This window comes from Scatophagus argus, chromosome 13 (genome assembly GCF_020382885.2).
Source record: "Scatophagus argus isolate fScaArg1 chromosome 13, fScaArg1.pri, whole genome shotgun sequence".
Classification (NCBI taxonomy): domain Eukaryota; kingdom Metazoa; phylum Chordata; class Actinopteri; family Scatophagidae; genus Scatophagus; species Scatophagus argus.
The window spans coordinates 3,598,409-3,623,594 of record NC_058505.1 but is presented as its reverse complement, the minus strand read 5'-3'; the positions used below and the strand labels follow the sequence as shown (position 1 = coordinate 3,623,594).

The 25,186-nt window shown below is 41.7% G+C and overlaps 1 protein-coding gene and 1 non-coding gene across 3 annotated transcripts in view; one reads left to right on the top strand and one right to left on the bottom strand.

Moving 5' to 3' along the window:
* Positions 1-25,186, bottom strand: part of LOC124069513 (contactin-associated protein-like 4) — an 81,330-nt gene that overhangs the window by 36,431 nt on the left and 19,713 nt on the right. For both annotated transcript variants that reach the window (XM_046408734.1, XM_046408735.1), the window contains exons 2-10: positions 24,255-24,365; positions 16,293-16,486; positions 12,927-13,074; positions 12,315-12,521; positions 5,821-5,996; positions 5,480-5,626; positions 3,398-3,665; positions 1,946-2,095; positions 1,682-1,853 (exon numbers count right to left, since the gene is read on the bottom strand). In XM_046408734.1, the coding sequence (XP_046264690.1) occupies positions 1,682-1,853; positions 1,946-2,095; positions 3,398-3,665; positions 5,480-5,626; positions 5,821-5,996; positions 12,315-12,521; positions 12,927-13,074; positions 16,293-16,486; positions 24,255-24,365 (1,573 nt within the window). The remainder of the gene's footprint in view (positions 1-1,681; positions 1,854-1,945; positions 2,096-3,397; positions 3,666-5,479; positions 5,627-5,820; positions 5,997-12,314; positions 12,522-12,926; positions 13,075-16,292; positions 16,487-24,254; positions 24,366-25,186) is intronic.
* trnal-uaa lies at positions 797-879 on the top strand. The gene has a single exon. It is a non-coding gene; the product is annotated as a tRNA-Leu (tRNA).

Sequence of the window (25,186 nt, the reverse complement as noted above, 5' to 3'; positions counted from 1 at the left end):
TGAACAATATCTGTGAATTCGCATTGGAGATAATGTGAGTGGCTCGCATGAGTGTCTCTAAAATGCTGCCTCGCTTCAGCTCACAAATATATTACTCTACCAGCAAAGAAAAATGTTCAAAACAAGAAAATGCTGTTTCTCATAAATGTTGCATGACAAAACAATCACGGACAGAAGAAACATTTCCGCTTGAGAATCAATAAAACACAGTGTTTGACAGAACAACAAGGCTGCTGGTGTTTTGTTTTACCGTACTGTGACAGGAAGGCACACTTTATTAAATTCTGCTTGGAAGCTGCAGAGGAAAGATTTTTCACTAGTTTTCCGAATTAAAAATCGAAACAGGTAAGGGCGTAGTGTGCTGGGACGTGAAGTAGCGTGGGATCGTGGGAGATGTTGTCTCCACTGTTAAATAAACAACCCTGACAGCTGATTGGTCGAGGTGCTGTACTCAAAAATGCAAGGTACACAAATCCTCGAGCATTCAAATCCCACTCCTGTTGTAGGTTCTGCATTATGAAAGGCTGAAGATGAGACCTAAAACCAACAGCAGGTTTCAAACAAATTATTTCCTTCTCCTTAGTTCAGATGGTTAGTTTGGGGCAGTTTCTGATGATTTAAGCAAATAAACATTAAATTATAATAACATAACAATATGTGTTTGTTAGAACACTTAAAAACCAATGAAAATATTGTTGTGTGGACAAATAATATAACTGAGCTTACCGTCTATAATCATCTTTGAAAAATACCTTTGAACTCAGCGAGTATTTGAAGTAACTGTTTGCTTACAGCCACCAGGATGGCCGAGTGGTTAAGGCGTTGGACTTAAGATCCAATGGGTGAAAGCCCTCGTGGGTTCAAACCCCACTCCTGGTAGTCAGTAATGAGGGGTATGTAGGGAAGAATTTTGAGAAACTGATCTTTTGAAAAGATGAGAGATGAAGGTGTTGCATTCAAGATGCAGTGGTCATAAGTCCTTGTGGCTTCAAACATGGTATTTAGCTACAGGGAGTAACATTCAATTCAGGATTTCAATTTATAAAAGTTATTAGATAAAAACTACATCAGACTGACAAACAAAGCAGAAACAGTTTTATGTGTACAGAAAATTCTCAGTCAGGTTCAATGCTCTTATAGCATAGAGTTTGTTTTCAAGTCAACATGCAAAGGTGTGTTTGTTTTCATACTCCTGACTGACTCATTGGGGAGATAAAAATTTCATGTTCACATTGAAATTTATTTGCTACTGAAAAGCCAAAGTCTCCAGCATGGCTGAGGGGTTAAGGTTTTGTGTTTGAGCTGAGGAAATGTCCTTCTGTGTTCATACCAACTCTTGGTAGTTTCTCCTGACGTATTGACCCAGTCTCATTGTTGTTTAGTCACCGGGCTTCAAATCCAATGAAATATTGATTTCAAGCACTCATAGGCATTTTCTGTTTATATCTTTATCTTCACAAGATCGGCTTTTGACCTACTGAAATATTTACTCATTCCACCAGGATGGCCAAATGGTTAAGGCACTGCACTCAATGGACACATGTCCTGTTGGGTAGCTTCCTCCATGTCGGACTCTCTCAGATGTCAGAGTTATGAAGACAGGTTGCAATTAGTGTACAATGCAATTTGTGTGGGAGGTTGTGTCTTAACAAATGTCAAAGATTTTCTTCTGCAAACTGACCTGTCAATGATGCCACACATGTCGATCTGAAGGTTGTTGTACATTCCCAGCTGCTTTTGCTGCACTGCGATCAGGTCCACGATTTGGCTGTCCAGAGTTAGGAGACGCATGCAGCCCTGGAAGACATTAAAGGGGTTTCTGCATTCCAGACTTTCATCTTCGGCAGGGCAGCCTGAAAAGAAAAGAGGGAGAACATCAGTCCGAGACAAGTCCACATTATCACTCTTATACTGGGAACAAACAGTTGACTTCTTCTTCTCTTACCTCCAAAGAAGAGGTGACTTTCTATGGACACAGGAAACGAAGGGCTGGCCTGAGCGCTGCCTCCTTCTTCTTTATCCACAACGATGCTCAGACGACTTAGTCTGGAGTTCAGCTCCACCAAATGCCACTGGCCGTCATTTAGAGCAGAACCTAAGAATGAAATGCCCAGGATTTTTACCTATGATTTGTTTTGTTTTTTTCAAGGCTGAAGCCAAGCATGGGCACTCATGTAATAACCAAATCAGATATCCTGACACCTGCCATACATGCACTAAATTAACTGTTTGGAAATAGTTCATAAATCATGTCTTTTTCTCAACAACATTATCATTCAGTATTAAAAACCTGGTTTGTTAAACGAGTAAAGATCGCCTGCTGGTGGGTAGATATGGTACAAATGGATTGACAAATCATCAGGTGCAGGTGAGTGCAGATCACACAGGCGTCTGCTTTACTTCCTGCATTCACTGTGTGATTGACCTGCAACAAGTACCAGTCTGGCTGTGCCTGCCTTGTGAATCAGCTTGTTGTTAGGGGTTGTGGGAATAGATCGATATCTCATTATCTCCTCTATTTTTCTTACTGACAGTAGTTTACTCAGAACAACACCCCAATCATCTTACAGTGCCATTAGCTGCACAGTGGCCTGCCAGAGTGACGTGGCTGTGCGATTAGAGCTCTGGCCACGAGGATAATACAGGAGATGGATAATATTAGAATTAATTAGAGAAGAAAGTTAGAATTAACTGATTGCTAAACAGCCGCAGTGTGTGATACCCTGCATTTGGAGAGTTTTGAGGGCTGTTATCTGTTTATATCACCTTTCCAAAACCAGAAGAACAAAAGTGAGAGGAATTCGATCAAACAGTGTGTTTATGTGTTTTAATGCAAAATGACGTTTAAGGCAGCACTGGTGGCTTTGTCTGCTCTTTGTTGGAGTTATCATTATTCTTTTACACATTAAATGATATAAGTGGTCAACAGTTTCATTTCTAATACCCCTTTTCCAAGAGTCCTTAACAAATGGAAACAATATATCTGGAAAGAAATTTAAATCAACTCATGGAGCTAATATTAGCATAATTAACTTGCTAGCTATAGCTGATAAAACTCCCACAGATAAAAACCATTGGTTAGAAATTAAAATCCTGCTTTAGTTTACTTTTGTCTTTTAAGGACTTATTGCTTCAGTTAGTAAGAATTTTCTTGCATCTGCTGCTACACAAACTGCATAAACTGCTTGACGTAGCAGCACTGACTTCACCTGATTTATGTTGTATTTTAAAAGCTTAGGATTACGTTGTCATGACAACCTTTTTACTTTTATGCATGGAAGTTTAGGGGCTTGTCTCACTCACTTATGGGTTGACAGAGTAATGACTCAATATCCTTGTCAGACTGTTGGTGGTTAGAAGAGGATGTGGAGCTGAAGGGATTAAGGTATAGACTGACCTGCACTGAGCTCCAGCAGTGCCCTGCCGGCTCTATGGATCTGTAGCCGGAGTCGGGCCTCACTCAGGTAAAGCCAGACCACGCCCCCTTCCTGAGGCAGGGCAAAGGTGAGCAGAAGCCCCGCCTTGTTCCACGTCCGGAATTGAAACCCCACGGACACGCCCCCTGAAGGGGACGCCGTCGCCCCCGGCAACTGGAGGAAACTGCGGGGACCGGGGAACGTTACGGCCACAGAAACTGGCTCAGCACAAGAGAAGGTCACATTGCCCTGAAACATGCAGAGTGCAGAGAGAGGAGGTGGGACAGAAAACTGATTACTAGAGAGATAAAACAACATAAAACATGAATATTAATCAGTTGCAAAGGGGATGCTCATGTGACCTCTGTCACAATGATCTCATCAGCAAGTCTCCTTAAAGAGGACATCAGTATTACCATAATGATAACAGCGATGCGAGAATAAGATTAGAAGAGCAAACTGAACATATCAAAGTCGGCCAGCTTGAAAGTAAAAGAGATAAAGAATGGAAATTGAAGAGAGTGTACCGTAAACCCAGTACTACAATATCGTGACATCCCCGTTACAGACCATTGTTTTGAGTAGTGGTAATGACACCAGGTCCATTGTTCAGGCTGCAGCAGTAATATATTACAGTCGCAGCTCTCTGCTGGGAATATCGCTATCTTCATAAAGCTACGGAAACACAGATGACATCTAAAAGCCCTTTGTGGTGCAGTTAAACTGATGTACAATAATTCATGTTGGAGAGGTCTGTGCTGCAGTACAACACAAAGTTATCTTAAAAACCCTCAAATGTCTCGGGGCCACAACACTGACACACCAGTCCTCCATCTCCTTGTAGGCTATTAATTCCCCCTCACAGAGCCGTATGAAGCTCCATTTAGTCTGTGTGCTAAATTGGACCATAACTTAAGGGTAGTACCTTAAGAGCCACAGTACCAACATAAAATTGCCTCTATTAGTTCTTCAGCCATGCATGTGAATCCCTGAACCCCTTTACCAAGAATCTGTGTCTTTCCTGCCGCTTGGGCCTTTGCTGTAATAAGGAAGCATTTATTGCTCCCTGCAGAAACTCTTCACAGCACTCTCTGATGATCTTGCTCCTGTCATTGTGAATGCAGAAACTATGAAGGTCCAAATGGCCAAAATGAGGAGACATTAGAGACTCTAACCAACATCTATACTCTGCCTTGGCTTCATTAAGCACCGGGAAAGACATCCAGAACAACTACGGTGCCTGAGTAGTAAAGCCAATATTTCATCACTAAGAATGAGTCCAAGAACAAAGGGAAATAAACACACACACACACACTCAGTGGAAATATATTCACACAAGTGATCAGCATTTAAAATAAACAAATAAATAAAAAAATGGAAAAACAAACCTAATACTTAAAACATGATCCAGAGGACCAGTAAAAGACAATGTGGATGTGTATGCACTTTGTTGAATAATTGGTCACAAAGTCACAAAAACACCAAGAGGAATATTTTATCAGTGTTTGGCCAAAAGGAATTTTATGGAGGCAGTCTGCCAGTTTTGTGTCAGTGGCCCTTGTCCCATCATTGGTGCTGTACCTCTCAGATAAAAGCCTAAGAATAGAGAGTTAGAAGAGACTGGACTGGAAACTCCACATGCTGTAGAGAGACGTGATATTGCAGTAGACCTCAGTATAAGTGTCCACAGCCTGGCTTCATAGTATCCTCTTGGATGTTCCCATGTCTGCAGACGTGTGTTTTTGATGTTAATAACTGTGCAGTATTAAGCACTGGTGATTGTGTTTTAATGTTTCTTTTTATTTCACGTTGGCACCACAGTAACCTGGTAGTCACGTGTTTTAACTCAAGGCTCTTGCATCTCCTTTTTAATGGCATTAATTTACACTTACACTTACTAAATCAAGGTCTTACAAATAATCCCTCCTGATAAAAAAAATATTTAGCTGGCTACACTCAGCACTACACTAACCCTAACCCTAACCCTAACCCTACAATCAGCACCATTTCATTATCACAGAAGATCTGAGCTCAGATCCATGTGGTTAACTTAGTTGACTTACCATAACAGTAACCTGGTGGTCTTTGTGCTTTACAAGTTCTATCAGGTTGAGGCCATTGCACAGCAGGTTTTCCAGGCAGCCATGGAAGTTCTGCTTGGAGACGACTAGTTTCTGAGAATCCAGGCTCTGGACTGCCCCCACACTCAGCTGTATGTGGACATAAACACACAGAAGCACACACAGAGAGTCGCATTAAATAATGAAAGTACAATGCGTTCCTCTGGGTCTGCATATTTAGCAGTGTTACAGTTTTCCGATTCCATAAAAAAAGCGTGTGGTGTATTGGATTGACACAGTAATGTATGCAGTCTGTGTATAATGGATTTCTCTGTGTTATCAACCTGCTCGATGTGCCAGTGGCTGAACTCTGCAGGGATTTGAACCCTCTCGGTGTGTTTGTCCACAGTGAGGTTGAGGTGAAAGCCGCGTCTCTCCACTGCTAAATGGTGCCAATGCTGATCGTCTAACAGGCTGCCGAGTGAAGCGAGACGCCGGGGCTCGGAGGATGAAGTCCTACCTGGGAGAGATGATGAGGTGGAGAAGAGAGCAATTAGGAGGATGGTATATAAAAACAGGATTGTCTGATCTCAGTCAGAGGATTGTTTTCCCTTTATTTGACCCAGTGCTCAGAGGAGTGAACACGAGAACAATTAAAGCTTCTTTGCTGTGATGAATATTTTAATTTGTCAGAGTCCCACAGGGAGGAGCACACTGAGGTCAGCCTGTTCCATCTCATCAGGGACCACAGGATATCTGCATAGTCGAATTTGAATACTGAAGCCAAATATTTAATAATCCTTCATTTGAAAAAAAAAAAAACTGCAGAGGAAAACATGGTGAGACATCATTAATGATAGATGAGCACCAGCAGGTCCAAATTAGTGGATCCATTTCTGCATCCCCCCAAAGTACTGAGAGAGAAACTTAGTATTTCTGCTGAGAGAAGGAGGTGCAGAAAGAGCTGAATACAGTTGGCCATTAAAAATGTATTAGATATTCTTTAGGGAGAGACAATTCCAACTTCAAAGAGAACCAGAAACAGTTTGGAAGATGATGGACAAATTTATTTTTGATATTTGAGCCCATTTTGAGAATATAGTACCAACTGGAAAACAAATTCTGTAAATTTGCATGTAAAACCCACTGTCAGACCAGGAGTGTGATATGAACTGTGAAGGGGTTGGGGGTGGCAACAAATATTGAATGTACGCAGAAGATATTAAAAAGCAAAATGAAAATGTTAAAGATCAGAGTGATGGTGGCATAGAGGAAAGGCCACAGAGTCCCAAAAATCTAAACATTTTTCACCTTTGGAGCACGAATGTGCACAAAAAAATTTCAATATGTTTGTCTGAAGCGTTTGGAGCTTTACAAAAACCCAGAAAATCATATTGTATGAGAAAGTCAAGCAAGCATGATTATGGATAAAAAAATAATAACAACAGCATTTTCTTCTGATTCCAAGGACCGTCAGACTGGATGTGATTGTCTCATTCTTACAGCCTCAGCTGAAGATCATGTCTGCGCTATCGTCACAGCTGTTCACTGTGACTTTCAGTGTGGTCAGCCGGCACAGACAGGAGCTGCTGTCATTGTAAACAGCTCCACATATAATTTCTGAACAGTAAAGACACTTTGGGAAAACAAATACTTTAGCACACTGATGCACCATTAAGATTTGCTGTCTTTCGAAGGTTTGTATCTTGTAGGAAGGATGTGTTCCACAGTTTGCTGTTGAAGATACTTCGGGGGTTCTGTAAAATGTATTTCACATAAGGCCTTTAAAAATCAGCATAAATTTTGCATCACTGTCAATGTCAGAGGACATGAGCAAGTCTGATAGTTTGATATTTTTACATGCTGCACTGGAGCAGGACCCAACATATTTGTTAATATGACTGAAGCAACAGAAAGGACCGCATTGAGTTATGAGACAGCAAAGACACAATACAGCAAACTGACATTTTGATGAATGTAAAGCAGAGGAGAGTGGTTTTGAATAGCAGATGTTTAAACCATCATGTTTATTTCAGCTGTTTCAACAGGAACTATTTGCTGTTAGAAGCTTCTATCAATTGGCTGCTTAACTGCTATGCCGAAAAAAAAAGATGATTTTAATTTGGATTTAATATCATAACACAGATAGAAAAGACACCCTGATGGTCTTTAAATTACGCATCTCAGCATTAAAGAAATGGTGGATGAAATAAATAATAATATTAAAATGAAATCATGGTGACACAAAACTGTTATAACTGAATATGAAATTGTTCAAACTGATAAGCATAAGTGTACAGAACTCGCATAACAGTTTAAATGACATTAAAAATAGTTAATCCACCATCAGGTTTCCACCTAATTACTGTTTTGTTTCCACTCTTATCCAGTACACAGTTAGGCTGTTACTCAGAGTTGCCTCATAAAGCAACCTGCATCTGCTCTGGGGGTTGCGTTAGTGCAGACTTGTGTTAGCGGTAACAAAGCAGAGCGGACAAACCACAATCTCAGCGTCAGTGCACGCAACAGATCATCTAAATTACACAATCTTTAACCTAAAAAGCCTATGTAGAGAGAAAAGAAAGGAAAGGATGGGAATGAAATGCAGAGATAATAGTGAAGGGAATCCAGCCGAGGAAGAAAAAGGGGAGAACAGCGATATCATGACAAAATGTCAAGAGAAGAACAGAAAACAAAGCATAAAACTATGATGATATGGAGAAGTAAAGGAGACCTGTGGAGACAAACCACGTAACAGAAAGGGAGGAAGACAGGAGTTGTAAGAGATGCAGAGCAAGGAGAGTAAAAAGAGAGTTTGTTGTTTTCGGTGTTAATCTGAAGCGGCTCTCCCCTTATTCTCTCTTCTGGGTGGCTTTAATTTGCTCTCACCGTAAGGAAAAATCGTCTTTAATAATTACACTTTGGTGACTTTGCACTTTTAGGTAGTGAAATAGAACTCTAGCTTCTGTAAAATGTGTTTTTCTGAGTGAAACATACAGAAGTACCGCATAAAATACTAAAAGCTTAAAAACTCTGAAATTAAGGCATTCATGTGGTGCAGATGGCTCTGTGCGTTCTATCTTGGCACTGATTTTAGTTTATTTATTTTTTTAAATAAAAAGAAAAAGGGACTTGAACACACTTTAAATGCACTTGTTCCGTGGACTTTTGACCCGGTAGATAATTTAATTACAACAGGCATTTTGGTTTTATGGCTACAGTCCCAACAGTCACTGGGATAGTTTTGTTTGTTTTTAAAAGTTTAAAAAATTCATGTCATACATCAAAGGTTCCATCTGAGCTTCCAGTGACAAAAGCTGTCATAGCAACGGTTGCTATGCTCCTTTGGAAGGAGGAGCTCTGCTTTGATCCTTTGATGTTAGTTCTAATATGTCATCCGATCCTTATAAATGCTGGTGTGAATCTTTGTGACTTCTGACCGAAGTCGGGCAACTAAGACAAGGAGATAACAATTTGCGAAGCGTCGCAGAAAATCGATCGTAATACGACAGCGGTAGCTATGGATGAAAAAGAAACCGAGACAAAAGTGATACCACTGATTGGTGTCAAAACTGTTCGCCCACTGATCAAATCCTTTTTTGACAGGATGAATGCAGAACAGTGGAGGCTGTTGAAATCAGGTTCCCCTGATTTTGCCACAAAAATGATGTTGGCAGACTTGCTTTTAGACATAACAGCACATGTGTCGAAAGCCTTGTTTGCGGAACTGGAGAACTTTAATGAAGAAGTGACTGAGAAGTTCGTTCAGTCCAGTCTCAGAGACACACTCCATCAGAGTTTTACAGATGTTCTGGGCATTAAAGACCAAGTCCAGTGCAGGAGCTCTGAACAACTCACAGACTTGGTGGCTAAAGAGACTGCAGCAACTGTCAACGCTGTCATCTCCCGTTCACCCATCAGCTCTGCAGAGCTGTTAATGTGTGAGCACATCACTCCTCCTCGCAGACTTAATATAATGGTTGGTCATGCCAGCAAAATGCTAAAGAAATTCATAACCAAGATAGAAGCATGGGGCTCGCATCAAGAACGCAGAAAGGAGAAAGAAGGAGAAGAAGAAGAAGAAGCAACGCTGAAAGAGCAGGACTTGGAAGACAACAAGGATGGTTGCCAGTCACCGGCCAGTGGAGGTGCAGTGAAAGTGAGCAGAATCACCCCAGAGAAAGTTTCATCACAGAACGCAGTTGTAAAATCAGCAACTGTAGACATCCATACATTAATCACAAATGAGGTGACTCAAATCACGAAACCACTTTTCCATATTACGCCTGCCACGAACTATGAGCAACTGCATTATGAAAGCTCAAAGGAGATTAGAGCTGCTGTTCATGACATTATGCAGGAAATTCTCGAAAACGTTAAGAGTTCTGAGGAGATGGATGATGCAGATCCAAGACCACAACAAAAACAAAAGTGGAAACTATCTTTAAAAGGAACTGGAAGCAAACTGAAGACCTTTTTCACAAAGTGTTTTGCTAAGGTTTTGATATATCACAAAGCGACAGAGCTGAAGGACAAATTCCAAAAGGGCTGCATCACTGAAAGTAACCGGCCAATGCAGTTATTCAAAGTTGGCGTTGACTCTCTGCTCGACTCTCTGGCCAATGAAAACCAGCAGGGTGGAAATGAACATTGTGGGTATAATAAGCTAAAAATGATTTTCAGAGGAAAAGACCTGATATTCACAAAACAACTCAGTGATCTCCTCTACAATCACATCACCAATGGGACGATGCCCAGGATTACCCCAGAACCAATTAAAAGGAGTGTGACTTGGAAGACAGTGTGGAGAATCCTGGTACTGATGGGCTGGTGGTTCAACACTCAGGCTGGAGGTTACAGCCAAAGAATAATACACACTTTAATGGGCATTGAGTCACCGGTCCTATTACCGTTACCAGTACTTACACCACAGATGGCCTCAGAATGTGAAGAGACGCATCCCAAACAGGATTCAGCACAGACAGAAAAAAACAAAGTGTTCGTCAGCTTGCTTGTTCAGAGCTTGGTTTGGCGGGCATTCAGCAAGGCCAAGATGATACCTACCAGCAAGGACGAAATCATCAGGAATCTTTCTGAAAAAACGTGGAGCAAAGTGGAGGGTGCAGACATAGGCCTACATATCAAACGGAACGCGTTAAAGAAACTGAACAAGGCTGTTTTCAATGACTTGTGTAAAAAGTGGGGCAGTGCACAAATAGTGCTGTGTTCACTGACTGCAGAGAATCCAGAGATTGAAGAATTCATTGCCTCTTCTTTCAAAGATCACCTAATGGCATCACCAAAAAAATGCAATGCCATCTGCAGGTTCTTCTCCTGTCTGGGCAAAACCATTTCTAAGCCCTTCACTGGACTCTTCAAAAAACACAGGATTGGTGTCTGTGAAGGTGAAACGCAAAATTCACCTTGAAGAAAAAAAAAATGTCTGGCCTTTTATTTTTCCTTCAAATGAATGCAATAATGATCCTAAGTTCTGCCTCAACAATGAGTTTTCTTCTCCTCCACTGCTCTCTGTTAAGGAACGGAGAGCAGTGGAACCAGAAGGTTACCTAAATGTCGAGGTAACCTCCTGCTCCACTGCTCGAGCAGGAGGTTACCTCGACAGGAGGCAGGACTGGATGCACCTCAGCAGTGAGAGGAGGGTGAGGATCTGCTCAGGTGTCAGGGTTTACTCCGGGTGCTCCGGTTTTCCCACTTAGCAATTTCTAAGAAAAAAAAAAAAAAACAATAACAACAACCAAACAAACAAAAACAAATAAAAACAAATAAACCAAAAAAATCAAAAAAATTAAAATACTGCTTATATCGCTTATATTTTGCTGTCAGAGCTGTAACACAGATTGAAGTTCTGCAGATTTGGGGTTGAGGATTGTCAAACTAACACACTATATGTACAGAAGTATTTGGACACACCTTTTTTTCACTGAATTCACAAAGCAAAGCTCCATAAAGACATGGTTGGATGAGTTTGATGTGAAGAACCTGACTGACCCACACAGAGCCCTGACCTCAACCCCATCCAAAACCTTTGGGATGAACTGGAATTGGTAAAAGAAATTCCCACAGAAACACTCCAACATGTTGTGGAAAGCCTCCACAGAAGAGTGGAAGCTGTTAGAGCTGCAAAGCTGTCTGAGTGTTTACAATGAGACGTCATTAAAGTCCCTGTTGGTGAAACAGATCAGCTGTCCCAATACGTTTGTCCATATAGTGTGCATTTGAAATACTGACCAGTACTTATAAACTTATAAATAAATTAAATGAATATTTATCTTTCACTGATTTATTTTCGTGTCATGATATTATGAGATTACTGAAAATATGACACAATACGTCAGAACAGTAATCAGCATTTGCTTGAGTATGCACATTTAAAAGAAAAGAAATGTGTGCAGAATGCCTGGTTTGTGCTTCAGTCAGGACTCACAGTTTTCTCTCGAGTTGATTCAGTTTTACACACACACACACACACCTCTGTACAGACTGTAGGCCATGCCCTAACACATGCTGCAGTGAACAAATATCATCCATCATGGCTGTGAGACGCAGCAGCACAGCATGAGCAAGGATTCAAACCAATCAGGCAACAGCATGCGTGTCGCCCATCTCAACCAACAAAAACGCCAGCCAAAGTAATTTCATAGAGCTGATATCGTTGTCCACTTCTCACAGATGTTCAGTACCGGTAAGTCCACAAAGTGGCTAACTGGACAGAGCTGTTTCTGTTTCTGTTTCCGCTGGATGATACAGATGGAAACGTCATGTTTCCTGTCAGAAAGAAACGTGTTTGCCTGCTGTTTTTATATCTGTTGTGCTGTACCTCGTCTGAGCATCAGCTGGAGCTTCCCTCCCTCTAACTCCAGACTGAGGCCGAGTCCTCCCTCTCCCTCGGCATGCAGCAGCGTCCCGGAATTCCTCATGGTTTTGAACTGCAGGGAGACGACGTCTCCGGACGTCCGCCTCGGCCTGGGACTCAGCCTGTACACCAGGCTGCTGCTGCTGCCGTCCAGACTCACAACATTAGAGGCTGAAAGACGCAGAGACAGACATCAGTCAGGACTTTCATGGTCACATCAGGATGCTTAAACATTTAAGGTCCTTAAACCATGCCCACTTTGCAATGCAGAAAGCAGAAAAGTGAAGTGAAAAAAGCAGAAGCAACAAGCTGAAGTGACCAAAGGGTTTGACTGAGCAGATATGAACACAAAACACACAAAAACAATCTATACGCATAAATAGCTCTACAAGTAAACATATGTAAATATACAGTATGTATTTTTTAAAAATGTGTAACTTAGTAAATTGCAGTAAATTGTATGGCTTCCACAGTTGGCTGGGGTGACATGGACTGTCCTACAGTGAGGCAGCAACTGTTGACTCTTATGAAAACCCTGGAGACTCCAGTCAGGACAGTGAAAATGATTACACTTACCATAAGGACATCCGTAGGTCTCCAGCCGGAGTCCGATCCTCCCGCTGGGGTTCCAGTCCAGAGGGATGAGCCGGAGGAAGCGAGCGATCGCCGGCTGCTGCAGCTTGTACTGAACCACACTGTCTGCGTTACTGTTACCTGGAAAAGACTGACAGCACACCAGCACCAGAAAAACATGATCACTGACTACTTTTTACTTTTACACACAATGACGAAATATTCAGGTCAGGTTTCCATCGAAATGCAGAACAATTTTTCTAGAAAATCACCATTAAAAAATGCTAATTATTATGCAATATTAGAAGTTCAGTGCATCAAGTTTAACAGTTGGTGGTCGTAATCCTTCAGTTGGTGCTGTTTAAACTGTTGAATAAAAAGAAGGTGCAACAAGCTCATTGAATTAAAAGAACTGCAGTCCAACTTAAATGTTATGAAATAAGATGAAAAACGTGAAATACGGCATTTCTGTTTGTTTGGTCTCTTCAGTGGAAGCATCAATGGACACTTCAGTCACATGCTTCATGTACAAATTATTACTCTCTACTACTCACTTCTTGAACTCAACTTCAGCAAAGGTTACATTTTTTTGGTTCAATTAACACTCTAATATTTTAACTATTGATTGATAACTTTTTGATAACAAAAATAAAAAAAAAAAGATCTGCTTCCAGCGGCTAAGTTATGAGGATTTGCAACACCTGATGATGTTCCTCTGGATTTTGATAGTCGGAAGATGAATCAATGATGATCATTTCCAGCGATATAAGGAATGGATTGATGAGTCTCCCCTCTCAGACTCTGGGCCGAATGCCTGATGGATCGCTCTTTTCATCTCTTTCCATCGCTCCCATCTGGCAATCTATCCTAATTACATCCCTCCCTTGAAGTTGACATGCAGGTTAACTGGCTCTCCCAGTGCTGAATAAAAGCTTAGACACATAATTAACTTATTAATTCCTCTGTAATCATAACAGACTGGATTTGGATCGGCTCATATAATGATGAGACATTGTGTTGTGTAACTTATCATACATAGTGTATGGTGTGTGTGTGTGTGTGTGTGTGAGAGAGAGAGTCTTGATCTGAATCTTTTGTTGCTCTTTCAGCTAAAATGAAGAAATTCCCTCCTGGATACACAAACAACAGCATAATGAAATCATAACCAGTAAATATGATTTTCAGTGTGTGTGATTATACATGATGTGAATGTACTGTACAGTCAGACTCAGTCAGACTGGGTCACGTGCCAGCTTTTTTCAGAGCAGACAGCTGAACGCAGCTTCCCCTCCTTTAGACATGATCTGAGTCTCCCAGTCTGTTTGAAGGACAGAGAGGAGGAGATGGTCTTTACACCTGTGTTAACCACCATCCATACCACTTTGATGCAGAGTGAACACACCTGCTGAAACATTGGCGAGGTTGGATCTTTTCCCTTTCAGAGCTAACAAAAAGACAGAAATGTGAAAAAAAAAAACAAATCATCCCTTCCTCTTTCCCTGTGAGCGTAGTGTAGACACTTGGCATGTTGTGTGTGGTTGATCCAGCAGCTCCGACATCAACTTTCTCCTCTGACAGACTCTGTAAGCCGAGCTGATTTAAAACACAGAAGTTGAGAGACGCTTTGAAATGTGACTGGGATTGTGCTCAGTCTACGCAGGCCGTCAGATCAACCTGCTTTTAGGCCGTGAGGAGTCGTTCTCTGCTGTCTCAGAGAAGATCCTCAGTGCTGAGATCAGCTGGCTTCCCTCCGTATGAGGAAACCACGTCGGCTCTGCTCCTCATGAAAAGCTCCTCTCTGCATCGCAGTAACAAATGTGTTCTTACTCTGGATAAACGCCCAAGCAAATATTATCATACTACACTTTAACTTCTCGTGAGGAGCACGCAGGTGAGAAACATATTTTGAACTGTTGTGTTTGCTTTCAAACACGATCAAAACTACTCAGTATTCCTGTGGTGGTTTACTGAACCCTGTACCATCACCACAGGGGGGACAAATACGAGTCCAACATGACACCTGTGTGACGGGAAAACACTGAAGAGGAGTGCTGTGTCTGCCAGGAGAGGGGAGGTGCTGCCTCACTGCCTCTGCTGTCCAACTGACTGATTTCTTCATTAATGAGCCCTGCACAGAGCAGCTGAGTGTCTGACATTATGGTTCAATGTTGTGAGTTACTTATGTGAAAGTATCTTTCTTACATGATTTATGTCTGAAACCTGAGCAATTTTCCATTTATGACTGAATTAAACCAGAAAAGGGGCACATGAAAGGACCTGGCGTGCTTGTTCAGCCCTGTGTTTCATCACTGCTTAAAAAGGTTCTTCAAACCCGGGATGATATTCACACTACGCATGTGATGTCACATCCTTGTTGGCTATCCAGCCATCTGAATAAAACAGCCTCAACCTGACATTAAATGAGCAACAAGATGAAAAAATAAGCTGACACATGACTGAATGCCAAGGACAAAGCTAACTTAGCTTAGCATAAAGGCTGGAAACAGGAGCAATCAGCTGGCCTGAATGTGCCTACCAGGAGCTCACACTCTGAAGCTCTAAAGCGTGTTCTATAGTGTTCGGATTAAACACACCAGATATAACGGCTGAACTGCCCCAAAGGTCCCTCTAATATCCAATAACCCTTGACATGTAATAAAAGACATCAGGCAAAACGTACTGCTTTTGTCTTCCATGAACACCTCAGCTCGACTCTCCACTCTCCACTCCATGCCATTGTTGAAAGAAAAATAAACAGACGCCTGGGATCGAACTTGGGGGTAAAAGCACCACAGGTTCGGTTCAGTAGAAAGTTTTCCTCATTGGTTTTTCGTCACTCCAGGCTGCACCACCTGATCTCAGCCAGGAAAGTGACGCTTGGCTGCCTCTCTGACCCGCTCTGTGTTAATCAGCAGAAGCTTAAGTGTTGTGGCAACAGGTCTGCACAGTCAGCAGAGCTCTTTCATCGCCTCATCCATTATTAATGTGGAGTCAAAGGCTCCTGATGACTGTGATTATCTCCTTGGGATGGAATGATCCCCACAGACCAACGCTACTAAACACCACATCCACTGTAAATACGACTGTGGCTGTCCAGGAAAATGAGCTCTAATGAACCTGCGTGATACTCATTTTTACATATATTACCTGGCACTGTACAGCATAGTGCAATCACTTGATGGCTCCCAAGCACAGGTTTGTGATTTGTTGCTAAATAAATGAAGGCACTGTCTATTATAGGTGAAAAACCACTACATTAAAACTGTGTTTAGACGGACAGGAACACTGCAACAACACTGTCTGCAATAACCAGCCTGACCTTGCAGATTTCACCTGCAGACTTAGAGATTTACTGCAGTCTGGACTCACCCCTATACTGTCCTCCTGTCTGTACTGTTTCCAGTTGTGTCCCGTGTCACTGAACATAAGCAGGTAGGACGTCAGCCAATCAGAGCTTCCGTAGCGGCCCTGGGTAGCGACAGCGGTGATCTTGGTCCGCTCGCCCAGATCAACCTCCAGCCACTGGTACCTGTCTGAGGTGAGAGGAGACCAACCTCCAGCTCCTGCAGGGCGAGAGAAAATGAAAGAAAAGATTGATTTATTAAATGTCAGCCTACAAGGTAAAAGATGTAATAAGCTTTTGAGTCACTGGTGTGTTTGTGTTGGAGGAATGAATTGCTTGACCTTTGAGTCTTACCTGACATCACATTGTAATGCCGGGGCCAGAATGAAGCACATTTTTGTGAAACACGTACAACAGTTTTAAACCCATTTCAGTGCAGTAATTGAACACAGTGTCGTGTATTTTCTTGACGTGTGAGAACAGATGATTGGTTTCATTCCAAGACACTGCAGGAGTTTTTTTTTTTTTTAGAGTAAGAAATCAAATTTAAAAAGTGTAATGCACTCGGACTGCTGTCCTAATAGCCATTTTAGACACCATGCACGCTGGAGTCCATTCGTCTTCATAAATCAAAAGAAGACATTCAACAGAGCGAACACCTAAATTCTGAACTATTTTCCAATTTACAAACCTTCACAGCGTTTCATCCTGGTATGATATTTGTCTTTGGATCCAGACAATATTGTGCTATTTAGCAGGCCTTCTGGATGACAGATTGTCTTTCCTTTTTCGCTCACTTCCTCAGCACACAAATGCACCATTACGAATGACTTCTAACCTGTAAGCTCAACTATCATTCTACAAAGAAGGACTGAATATTGAAATGGAACGTGACCCCATCTTTGCCACTGTAAGACGGAGAAAATTATTTTGAATAATTTGGGGGAAAACAGTAATTAAGCAGAAAATCTACATAAGATGCAGTTCAATGGGGCTGTATTTATTATAAAGCACACAAAGACAGGATCAAACAACAGGTGACAGCAGCTCTGTTCACCACCTTTTAGTTAGTTTTGCTAAAAACCTACAACTGAGGCTGATGGCAAAGTTGTGATCATCAGCTGATCGTGAAACAAAGTTGTGGGCAAATAAAACATTTGACCTGACGGTGGCACTAGAGGAAGAGGCAGGGGATGACTAGAGTGTCTGTACAAAATTTCATGGAAATCCATCCAGCAGTTGATGAGATGTTTCAGATTGGACCAAAAGAGCTGAAGCCAAAGCTTGCGATGGTTTTAGATGCTTATGATTTCAGTCGCTGAAAAAATTTCTTCTCTCATATGTCCTGACGTCCTCATAACAAGACCCTTCACTTGCATCTTCTATTGGATTTAGTTCATGACAAACAATTTTACACCACTTATCAATGTAGAGCCTCATTTTTACATTTCCAAAGCAGCACATCATCAATACGAGGGTGAAGGGCTGTGCAATGATTTGTTGCACAGAATGCCAGACAATTTGCATCCTTTCCTAAATATAGAACTGCCAAGGGGCAGTGGTGCGATCTATTGATTAGTTGTACAGTTTGCTTGCAAGTCTGGATCCTTTTCTACAGAGAATATCATCAATAGGAGAATGTGGTGCCAACCATTGATTAGTTTTACAGTACGCCTGCAGGTCTGTATCCTTGATTCCTATGTATCCTGTATTACATATCACCAATAAAGAGCAGTGGTATAACACACTGATCCGATGTATTCGAGGTCAGTAAGTGGAGAACATAAAGAGCGTTGGAAACATGCTAGAATCTCCCATGTTTAATACTGCCGAGTTGTACATTAGGCTGCTAACGATGTGTCTTATTTCAAAACACTTTCAGTAAAGGCTGTGGTGTTATTGATGAGCCATATACAAGCTCAGTGTCGCTACATTTGTCTTTGGGTGTGTGTGTGTGTATGTGTGTGTTTGTGTGTGTGTGTGTGTGTGTCTTTGAAAGTACTTTCTTAGCAGCATTTGAGAGCTAAAACGCCAGATGGACGATTCTGAAGGAGGAGGCTGCTGACCAGTGTCCCACTGAGTGCACACACACACACACACACACACACACACACACACACACACACACACACACACACAAATAGAGAGCATGACACAAATATACATGACCATCGGCACAGACAGGAGGAGAGACCGCACACACTGACACAAACACTGGAAAGCAACAAGAGAACAGACAACAAACTGTGTAAACGTCACTTGTCCTCATGTTATCATCTTGTTTTCTGCTTTTTTTCATAGCAGCAGGAAGTATTTCGAAACAAAGCTTCAAACAGAGCTTATCCTCAGCCTCCTGAGGACAGAACTGAGCTGTTCAATTTATGGACAAAAACTGAAGTCAGAACTGAAGCCTGTGTGATGCCAATGAGTCTATGAAGCCTTTTTTAATCCAATCATAATCCACGACAAAAGAGTCGCCTGTAGACATTTTGGTGTAATTTGTTTGGTCCAGCATTCAGACAAAGGGTTATTGTCAAGTGGGCCCAACAATCAAGGACCAGCAGGAAGTGCATCACCAAAGACGTCCACATAGGACCATGAGTATGGTTCATGAACCAAGAACCAAGAACATTCTTACTACAACAGTTGGATCACAGGCTCACAGCATTTGGAGTGTATCAAGAGTGTAAATGTAAAATGTAAAGTTTACATTTCAGGGTAAAATATTTGGTCCACTACATCCTAAGTACTGGAATCTTGCTGTCGCAAGACATAATATTTATTGCTCAAACACCTGTAGGACGGTTTGGGATTGTGATTACTATTAATTCTATTTTAGAGTTTAATTCTAGTTTCTTCACACCTTGAGTGGGATTGAAAAATGAACAGTCTCCATATCAGGTCAAGAGGAAAAGCTCAGCAGTGAAAATGAATTAGCGTCGCTCTGCTGGCTGGTGGAACCTGATCTTTAAAGAGCTAAAGGCCAAAGCTAATAAGCACTTGGCTAACAGATGTGACCGGTGACAGAAGAACAGAAGAGAGCAGACACTCTGACCTTTACTCATGAGGATTAGACTGGGAAAGACAAAACAGAGGGGAAAAACTTAGAGACCAAGAGGCGCTACAGAGAGTTCTGTGTCCACCCTGTCAGAGATAATTGAAACAGCAGTGAGCTGATGGCTGAAGGAACACCTCCTGCCATGGCTGCCACATTAAATCAGAGAGATCTGCCTGGTTTCATTTTCACCCCCGTGTCTGTCAAGAAACCATCTTTGACCATCCACCGGGAGACGTAAGAGTGTGACAAGTCCGCTGTGCAGGCCAATTAGAACATCAAACTCTCCTTTTCTTTAACTTGACCAAATAAGGAGCAGCTGGGATAAAGTTGCCCAAACCAATTTAAAGCTCGTCATCCAGCATTTCTCAGCTATAAAATGAAACAGTTGTTGCTTGTTGTACAGGCAGCTGCTATGGGAATGCTGACACCTTCAAGTAAAGATAATTTACAGCAGAGTGTACTTCCAACCTGTCTTGGAAGATGAATGGCCTCTTTTGTTCCAAAAAACATAAAGTTGAACCTAACGTGAGGTGGGTTTACTGCTCTCTTCATCCCTGATGAAGACTTCAGTACCTCACCTTTAAGGACTCTGACACCTGAAACCAGCTCAATTTGTCTCCCTCGTCATTAGAACAGTACAGCCAGTGCATGTAACAGGTGAGAACCAGAGCTGGACATGCAGCACGGCTCTCCTTTTGCGTTACTGCTGAAGGGAAACCGAGCTTGACGTGAGTCCGCTCCGGACAGCAGCTTCTCTAAAAGAAACAGATGGATGGATAAGTAAAGAAAGGACCTCTGGATCATTAATAATGCACTGATATTCCACCTGACAGGTACAGTGGACGGACAGGAACATAGAACGAGAGAGACAGGAGTAAAATGAAGAGTCAAGCAGAAAGGAAAAGGAGGGACAGGTGGAAGAAGAAGCGAGCCCTTACAGTGAGAGACAGGCAGAAAAGTGAAAAGGCTGAGGAGAGACAGGTAACAGGCAGACTGTTTAATGTAGGCCTGAAGTGAGAGCTCATAATTTGCATGAGAATAGCGAGCCTGGATGGTAATTTCAGCAGCTTGATAACATGTCAAACGGACTGAGAACCTAATGGAGCCGATGCAGCAGGAGGCTAGAAAACACCAGATTTCTCCTGCAGGCAAAGTACATCACATTCCCCCACTAATTTCAAGTGTAAAACTGGAACACAGTACACACTCATGTAAATCAGTACTGGAATCCATACAGACAAGCGGAACAGGTTCCAATTAAGGTGTAATTCTACTTTTAAATCTCAGTGCTTATTTTCGCACAATAATTCTTTTTAAAGTCTATTCCAGCATAATTGCAGCAGCATCACTAATAATTGTTAACGTTGCCTGAGAAAAGAAAACGTTTAAAACATGAAGAGTGCTACTAACATTTGGCAAGAAGAAAGAGCCGGTTAATTAGTTCTTACCAATGGAAGTGTGACTGCGCGTGCAGTGAAAGTGATGATTACAACAGAGCAGTGCAGAAGAAGTGACGACAATTTAAGATGATAATTAAAGAAAGGAAGTCAGGCAGATGGCACAGAGAAAGGGGGGAAATGAAAGATAAAGTGAAAAATGGGAACTCAAAATGAAGAACCAGACAGACTGAGGATCAAAACGGAGCTGCAAGCCTGAAATAGATTCATTCATCCTGCAGGCTCTTGGTGAAAGAGGCATTCATCTCCAATCAGCTGCCTGCCAGAGCTTTTCAAACAATTCTGGCTTCCAGATGCCGAAATGATGTGCATGCACAAAATATTGCATGTGTCACCTTTCCAAAGAAACTGCCATGTTTAGGAAAAAGAATATGGATGGATCTCCACATATGCTTTACTCCAGACACAAACACATTTATCACTGCTGAGCTGAGTGCTGAGTGATAAAACCCTGTGGCCAAAAAAACAAAACAAAACACAACCTCGAGCTGGGAATTTGTGGAAGAGTGTTGATTAGTTTGGCAAGTCATATTCTGTTAAGCATACCATAAGTCTCAACAAACTAGGAGAGGCTGTATCAACTGGCTGCAATTACACAGAGGCTAGTGCCACCTCTGCTTTATGGAAAGCAACATTAAGTAGAAATGAGTGAACTCTGAAAGGGAGGGGGGCCTTTCCACTGCTAAAGGTCTGGTAGGTATGGATTTGAGTCAGTAATGTCTTATTTTCTTATATCGAGACATCAAAATTCAACTGTACTTCCTTTAGATCAATAAACCAACATCAAGAAAGTCCAGCTGTTTTTTGGACAAGCACTTCTAGATAACAAAACATGATCTTTCTTGATCTTTGAGCAGCAATCTGAATTATTTTGGTCTTGTCTCAACATGCAGCTTTGTGCCAAATCTGAACAAATTACCACGTCGTTCTTCTATCTGACTATCAGCAGGATGGTTCTCCCTTGTGAGCCAGGTCCTGGTCAAGGTTTCTTCCTGTTAAAAGGGAGTTTTCCTTGCCACTGTCTGCTTGCTCGGGGGTTCAGGCTCTGGCTTTCTGTAAAGCACCTGGAGACAATTTTGATTGCATAAGGTGCTATATAAATAAAATTGAATTAAACTGAAATTGAATTACCTGAAGGTGTTACTGAGATACCAAGTTCATGAGAATGATGGACAGGTGGATAACAATGAACATGATGTCTCCAACTATGGCTATCGCTGATGCATGAACAAATAAACAGACAAAAAGTTTTTGTGGTCAACCTCCAGTGACATTAGCAAGAATCAGTTTAATGTTTAGTTTATATGAAGTATCTGAGGAGGGGAGACCCATCACCTGCTTGTACAGAAACATCTACAGTGTTGTGATATGATAGAATATCTAGGATGGCAAAGCCCATGAATAAAATAGCTGTATTTATGAAGTAGGTGCTATTCCAGGGCTTTGATAATCTGTTCATTTAGTGTTCATTTGGTGAGTAAATGAAGTGAAAGCAAAGCTGCTCCTCTGAGAACAAGTGAAGCAGGCAGAGAGTTCGCGGCAGCAGCATGAGATGGAAATGAGAAGGGGTCGTTCATTTATTCATTGATTTCTTCAGCAAACAGCTGGAATTGTTTCGGCTTTGCACTTAGTACAGCCGGGGAGGAAAATGTGACACCAACAGCCCTCCTATAACCACCTAACAACTAAAGCCGGATTTGAAAAATACAGTTGGGCAGTGATAGGTTATGATGTTATGATGTTGAATTCCCCTAATCCCCACATGTTCTCATACTGACCTGATTATTATTAATGAGAGGAAGTCCCGTTGATATTTGTTTGGAAAAATGCCATCATAGATTTGGCCATCTTAAAATAAGCAGTACGCTGTAATATGCCTCACACCTAATCTGAAGTTGTCAAAGTGAGTAAATTCTGGCCAGCAGGGCTGTAGGAAATAAAACACACCAATATGCTGCTGCTGACTAGCTAATTAAGGAATCTCAGCTGTGCACCATTTATAATGAACAATGACTGATGGGTGGATGTTGTGGTATTATTTGGTGAAGTTGGTTGGTTGTAGCCTCCCAAAGTGCACTTTGAAAACATGACTGGATTTTGAGGAAATAATACAAAATTATTATTATTATTATTTATTTTGCATATATTGCTAAATTACACAAACTAGTGCTAGCAAATAATTGCTTTATTGTTAGCATTAACATTAGCATTTATTTGAAGGTGTGTTTGGGTCCACCATAAGTCCAATATTCACTCTGCTTTTGGCACTGTTTTTGGTCTCCACCAAGTCATGGGAACATCACGTAGTTAAATGCAGCATTGTGTTCAGCTAATTGCTAACTTTGTCAGTCTGCCACGAACCAGGTCACATACGGTGATTTTTATCTGAGCTGCAAATGAAGTTGAGAGCAGTGAGAGTGAATCATAGTTCCACTTGAATCAGTCAGTCATAAGATGTTGTTTGGAAGGAGTCAGAATGGTTGACAACAAACTGGCATTTAGCAGCAAAACCAACATCTGCATTAAGTCTCAACCATCAAACTAAGTGAGGACTGAGCCGTGTTCTGCCTCAGTCCCTGTTTCCTTCAGCTTCAGTTGTGGTTGAGATCCAGATCAAACCTACCCACCCCCCGATTCTGAGCTTTGATGTTGGGATAAGGGGGTGAAGCTCACTCCCTGCAGAAAGCTCCACAACAAACCGTGATCTTCATTTTGTCAGAGCCTCACATCAGCATCCAGAAGAGGACTCCCTGCTGGGTTTTCTTGTCGGATGAACAAACAACACTCACATTTATCCTTCTGGCAACACAATGCAGCTTCTATAGAGAATAAGGACGAGACAAAGCAGTTATTGCCTCTTCTCACTTTTATTTTGGCTTGTCTTTTAGAAATTATTTCGATCCTCTTTCTCCCTCTAAACAAGCCACTCTTGAGTTGTCTGTTAGTCCAGTAAGGGCTTTCCTGTTTGTTAGGTTTTGTGTCCTGAGCTTAAACAAATTCTCTCTTGCACTGAGCTCAACTGCTACAGAGCAACTCCTCAGTGACAGATTGCTGCCCATCTCCTGACTGACACATAAAACCCACCTCTCTGAAGCAGCAGCAAGAATCTCTGCCAACCTGCCATCTCCTGACTGAAGATTGTTTCACACAAAAAGGAAAAGTTATCCGCCTTAGTCGGAGATTAGATTTCACGTTAAAAACTGATAAGTTCAGGCATCCTGTTGGATTAGTTAACACCATATAATTGGAAAGCGCACAGTTCAGTTCCAGCCAGAGGCATATCACACCATTCCCAATCTCCTGTTTGTCTCTACATTGTCAGCTACTGAATATGTGTGAGAAAACAGACAGTGACAGAAAATTCCAGTCAGTCTGGTGGCATTCAAAATCAAGAGTTTGGACCAATAATCCCTGCCATCTCATATGTGAAGTGCAGTAACTTGTTACTCTCTGAAGCATAAACTCTTCCTCACCTTCTCTCCTGTTGAGTTTGGCGAAGCCTGGTGCGTGGCTGCTGGACAGCTGGGAGGAGCTTCTGAAGGACGATGGCGGCAGATTGGACACCAGTGCGCTGTCACACACCTCTGCCAACCAATCACAAAGCAGACAAAAGCATATGAGGTCAGGGCTTCACACTTCAAATCAACTTTGAGGCACTACTTTGACCTGTGTGTGGATGACATGCAAGGTTTCATGACATGATGATTAAATTACTTGATGATGATGGTGATGGTGATCTGGTTTTGTCCAAAAGCAGGCAGCTAGAAACAGCATACATTATATGATCACACAGATCTTGTCTGTTGTAATGTTCATGTTAAAAATCCTCCTATTACAGCTGACAAATGACAGCCTTCCTGCAGCAAACGAGTGTTTCAAAGACATGCCAGCCCCTGAAAAGTTCTGGTTGAAAGCAAAGAGGTTTTCACCCCATTCATCACCCATTTATCTTTGCAGAAGCTCATAATAATGGAGAAGGATTAACAGCAACACTTAGTCTGTGACATGCAGCACTAACAGAGGCAGGAGCGTCACATGTTTCAGCCTTGATAAACACCATTAAGCAGCTGAGCGGAGTTTTATCAGTGAGCTGCAGGTTTAATGTCAGTTCAGTGGAAACAGGCCTTTGACATCAGAAATTATCACAACAGCTGGTTCAGACAACAATGTCTCCTCTTCCAGTTTTGTGGTTCAAAATTATAAAAGCAGCTTGAAATATTAGTTCAATCTTTTCTTCAGTGTGAAAAAGACAAAAACAAAAACAGCTGAGTTGTTCAGAGAGCCGAGGTCAACAGTAAAAACCATGCAGAGGATATCACAATATCAGATGCAACTGGGGATGGATCATTTTCCTTTAAAATGGATTTTAAAAAAAAGCAAAACAAACAAAAAGCAGGACAGGAGC